Here is a 4,819-nt window from a genome sequence, read left to right as displayed (position 1 = left end):
GCCGGCCTCCGAAGCAAAGGAGCACCCAGTGGATTTTGAAGCCTCTTTTTTATTAGGCACCATGTCCGGTTTGAAGAGGTCTTGTGGTGCCAAAACATTGGGAACCCCCCAAAAGTGACCCCAATTTGGAAACTAGACCCCTTGAGGAATGCATTGTAGTTTTCTTGGGGTGCATGCAGCTTTTTGATCAGTTTTTATTCTATTTTAAGTGGCGCGGTGACTAAAAAACAGCAATTGTACTATTGTTTTTTTTTTCTTTTTTTTTTACAGCGTTCACCGTGCGCTATAAATGACATATTCACTTTATTCTGCGGGGCGATACGATTACGCCGATACCAGATGTTTATAGGTTTTTTTTATGTCTTATGGCGTTTGCACAATAAAATATGTTTTGTAAACAATCATTCACTTTTTGTGTTACCTTATTCTAAGAGCCAGAACTTTTTTATTTTTCAATCAATAAAGCCGTGCGAGAACTTATTTTTTGCGTAACGAACTGTAGTTTCGATCAGGACCATTTTTAGGTACATGCGACTTTTTGATCTCTTTTTATTCCATTTTTTGGGAGGTGAAGTGACCAAAGAATTGTGATTGTGGTTCGGTTTATTATTATTTTATTTTACGGCGTTCACCGTGCGGGATAAATAATGAAATAATTTTGTAGTTCAGGCCGTTACGGACGCGGCGATACCAATTATGTATAGTTTATTTGTTTGTTTATATATTTTTATTAATAATAAAGGACTGATAAGGGAAAAAGGGGGATTTTTACTTTTATTACTTTTAAATCTTTTATTTTCTTATTTTTACACATCTTTTTTTAACTTTTTTTTAACTTTATTACTTTGTCCCACTAGGGGACATGAGGGCAGGAGGCCCTGATCGCTATTCTAATACACTGCACTACATGCGTAGTGCAGTGTATTAGAACTGTCAGCTACTCACTGACAGCAAGCATAGTGGGTCCTGACGTTGTCAGGACCCACTAGGCTTCCGTCTATAGCATAGCCGGACGCCATTGTTTGGTGTCCGGTTGCCATAGTCACCATCGCCGGCTGCTATCGCGTAGCAGGCCGGCGATGGCAGCTTAACCCCTAAAAAGCCGCGATCTCTATAGAACGCGGCTTTTAAGGGGTTAATCAGCGGGGACACAGCGATCGGTCTCCGCTGTAGGAGCTGTGACAGCTGCTGAACAAGACAGCAGCGTCACAGCTCCTGTATGTGTCGGGAGGACGGCCGAAACGGCCGTTACTCCCGAGACGTACTATTACGGCATGGAGCGCGAACGATACAGCTGCCATGACGTAATAGTACGTCAAGGAGCGGGAAGGGGTTAACAAGTTCTCCCGTGTAGTTTTCGGCTGAGCTCTCACCTTCCTCAGGATCAAGGATACCCCACGAGGTGAGATTTTGCATGGAGCCCCAGATCGATGTCGATTGACAGTCATTTTGTATGTCTTCCATTTTCTTACTATTGCACCAACAGTTGTCTCCTTCTCACCCAGCGTCTTACTTATGGTTTTGTAGCCCATTCCAGCCTTGTGCAGGTCTATGATCTTGTCCCTGACATCCTTAGAAAGCTCTTTGGTCTTGCCCATGTTGTAGAGGTTAGAGTCAGACTGATTAATTGAGTCTGTGGACAGGAGTCTTTTATACAGGTGACCATTTAGGACAGCTGTCTTTAATGCAGGCACCAAGCTGATTTGGAGCGTGTAACTGGTCTGGAGGAGGCTGAACTCTTAGTGGTTGGTAGGGGATCAAAAAATTATTTCTCTGTGCACAATGCAAATAAATATATATAATTTTCACAATGTGATTTTCTTTTTTTTTATATATATATATATATATATATATATATATATATATATATATATATATATATATATATATATATATATATATATATATATATAATCTATCTCTCACTGGTAAAATTAACCTAGCCTAAAAATTCTAGACTGTTCATGACTTTGACAGTGGGCAAACTTACAAAATCAGCAAGGGATCAAATACTTATTTCCTCTACTGTAAGTATTCAGACCCTTTACTCAGTACTTGGTTGAATACCTTTGGCAGTGATAACAGCCTCCAGTCTGCTTGGGTATGATGCCACAAGGTTTACACACCTGAATTTGGGGATTTCTGCCATTCTTCTCTATAGATCCTCTCGAGCTCTGTCAGGTTGGATAGTAACGTTGGTGGACAGCCATTTTCATGTCTCTCCAGAGATGTTTGGGTTAAAAACAAACAGAAAATAGAGAGATGCCTCCAGCTCACCTTTTGACTGGACTTATGCTTTGTAGTCCTTGCGCATGGGTCCTCGTGACGACACACGACTTGCTGATTGTTTGTAGAAGAGAAGGGGGATGGATCCAGCGCTATGGTGATTAAAAAGAATCTTTCTCCAAGTTTTAATTATCTTCGTTAAAAATGGGATCGGTAGCATAGTAATAATGATGTCCTGCAATGCTGAGAATGTGGAGTGAAGGTAGATAGCCTACGCATTTCGAACGCTGCCTGCGTTCTTATTCATGGCTTAAGGTGTTTGGGTTAAAGTCAGTGCTCTGGCTGGGCCACTCAAGGACATTCACAGAGTTGTCCCTAAGCCACTCGTGTTGTCTTGGCTGTGTGCTTAGGGTCATTGCCTTGTTGGACGGTAAACCTTCAGTCCAGTCTGAGGTCCAGAGCACTCTGGGTCAGGTGTTCATTAAGAATATCTCTGTAATTTGCTCCATTCATCTTTCCCTCATTCCTGACAAGTCTCCTTGTCCCAGCCACTGAAAAACACCCTCACAGCATGATGCTATCACCACCATGCTTCACTGTAGGGATGGTATTGGGTAGGTGATGAGCAGTGCCTGGTTTCCTCCATACATGACGCTTAGAATTAAGGCCAAAATGTTCAATCTTGGTTTCATCAGACCACAGAATCTTGCTTCTCACAGTCCTTTAGGTATTTTTTTCAAACTCCAGACCGGCTTTCATGTGTCTATTTTTGCAGAGAGGCTTCTTTCTGACCACTCTGCCATAATGCTCAGATAGGTGGAGTGTTGCAGTGATGGTTGACCTTCTGGAAGTTTCTCCTATCTACACACAGGATCTTTGGAGCTCAGCCAGAGCGACCATTGGGTTCTTGGTCACCTATCTTATGAAGGCCCTTCTCCCATGATTACTTCGTTTCGTGGGGTGGCAAGCTCAAGAAAGCGTCCTGGTTGTTCTAAACTTCTTCGATTTAAGAATTATGAAGGCCACTGTGCTCTTCTAAACTTCCAGTGCAGAAGAAATTTGTTGTACTCTTCTCCAGATCTGTGCCCCCACACAATCCTATCTCTGAGCTCTACAGGCAGTTCTTTTCTCCTTATGACTTGATTTTTGCTCTGATATGTTGTCAGCTGTGAGACCTTATACAGACAGGGGTGTGTCTTTCCAAATCATGTCCAATCAAATGAATTTACCACAGGTAAACTCTAATCAAGGTGTAGAAACGAGATGATCTAGGGAAGTTAAATTTCAAGTTTCATAGAAAAGGGTCTGAATACTTATGTCCATGCGAAATTTGAGGTTTTAATTTTTAATTTAAATTTTTAGCTTGAAATCAAATGTAAGTCTACAATATTTTCACATTAATCATAGTTATAGTAAACCATTAAAATGTGGCTTTCAGCTATGAAATATGTTTGTGAGACCGCATGATAACTTGTCTAGTTACTTTTCTTAAGGCATTCTTTACCTCTCTATTTCTAAAAGTATAAATAAATGGATTGAGAAGAGGTGTAACAACAGTATACGTGAGAGACAGGAACTTGTCATAGTGACTTCCTTTAGGCTTAATATACACAATAATAGCTGAACCATAAGCCAGACATGCTACAATGAGATGAGAAGAGCACGTTGAAAAGGCCTTTGTTTTCCCCTCAATGCCTTCAATTTTTAAGACAAAATATATTATATGAATGTAGAAGCCCATTATGGCAAAAAAAGGCAAAACAGTTGCAACAACAGCTGTTAAACTAGTAGTCATGTTACTAATAAATGGGTCTGAACAAGCTAAATTTTGTACTGGTGCCAGGTCACAGAAAAAGTGGTCAACTTCATTTGGTCCACAGAAGTCCAATTGAAAAGTAAAAATTGTAGGGAAAAAAGAGGTAATAAAGCCAAGAAACCATGGCAGGGCAGCCAATCTATAACAAAACTGACTGTTCATTATGGCGGAATACCGTAATGGATTATTAATGGCTAAATATCGGTCAAAGACCATTAAAGCAAGAAGGAAGCACTCTGTCTCTCCCAGGGCATTGAAGGCATACATCTGGACAAAGCAATCAAAAAATGAAATTGTCTTCTTTGTCTGAATGAGGATTGCTAAGAGTTTTGGAATAGTTACTGAGACAAACAATATCTCTAAAACCGTAAATATACTGATGAAGAAGTACATTGGAGTATGAAGAGACGGCTCGGTTCTAACCAATAGAAGAATAGTAAAGTTTCCAAAAACACAAATGATATAGGCCAAAAGAACAACACAAAAGAGTAAATGCTGAAAAGTGTGCAAGAGGGAAAAACCCAAAAGGAGAAATTCATTTACAACAGTCTTGTTAGCCACCTGCATATTCAATAAAAAAAAAAACCTGTGATAAACCACAGACATTAATATAAATACAAGGAGATATAGTACAGTAGGCGAATACAAAGAATATTACAGTATAGTCATCGCAATGAAAACAGGAATTCTGCTCATTTCTGATGTCAATGGAGTGATCTAGCCCAAGGACTGCAATGTTGAGGACAAGTGAAGACCAAAAATATTTTTTTCCCCTGT

General features: G+C 40.0%; 1 protein-coding gene across 1 annotated transcript; it reads right to left on the bottom strand.

Moving 5' to 3' along the window:
- Window positions 1-3,664: 3,664 nt before the first annotated feature.
- On the bottom strand, window positions 3,665-4,609 carry LOC142665083 (olfactory receptor 10C1-like). The gene has a single exon (XM_075844625.1). It carries the CDS (start codon window positions 4,607-4,609, stop codon window positions 3,665-3,667), a length of 945 nt encoding a protein of 314 aa, XP_075700740.1.
- Window positions 4,610-4,819: the final 210 nt, after the last annotated feature.

The sequence above is a fragment of the Rhinoderma darwinii genome, chromosome 12 (assembly GCF_050947455.1).
Source record: "Rhinoderma darwinii isolate aRhiDar2 chromosome 12, aRhiDar2.hap1, whole genome shotgun sequence".
Taxonomy (NCBI): domain Eukaryota; kingdom Metazoa; phylum Chordata; class Amphibia; order Anura; family Rhinodermatidae; genus Rhinoderma; species Rhinoderma darwinii.
Note: the sequence above shows the minus strand (reverse complement) of the source record. Positions and strands in the feature narration are given on the sequence as shown.

Bases quoted from the DNA above. Each gene is read 5' to 3' on its own strand.
- LOC142665083 (XM_075844625.1), bottom strand. From the start codon at position 4,609: ATGCAGGTGGCTAACAAGACTGTTGTAAATGAATTTCTCCTTTTGGGT.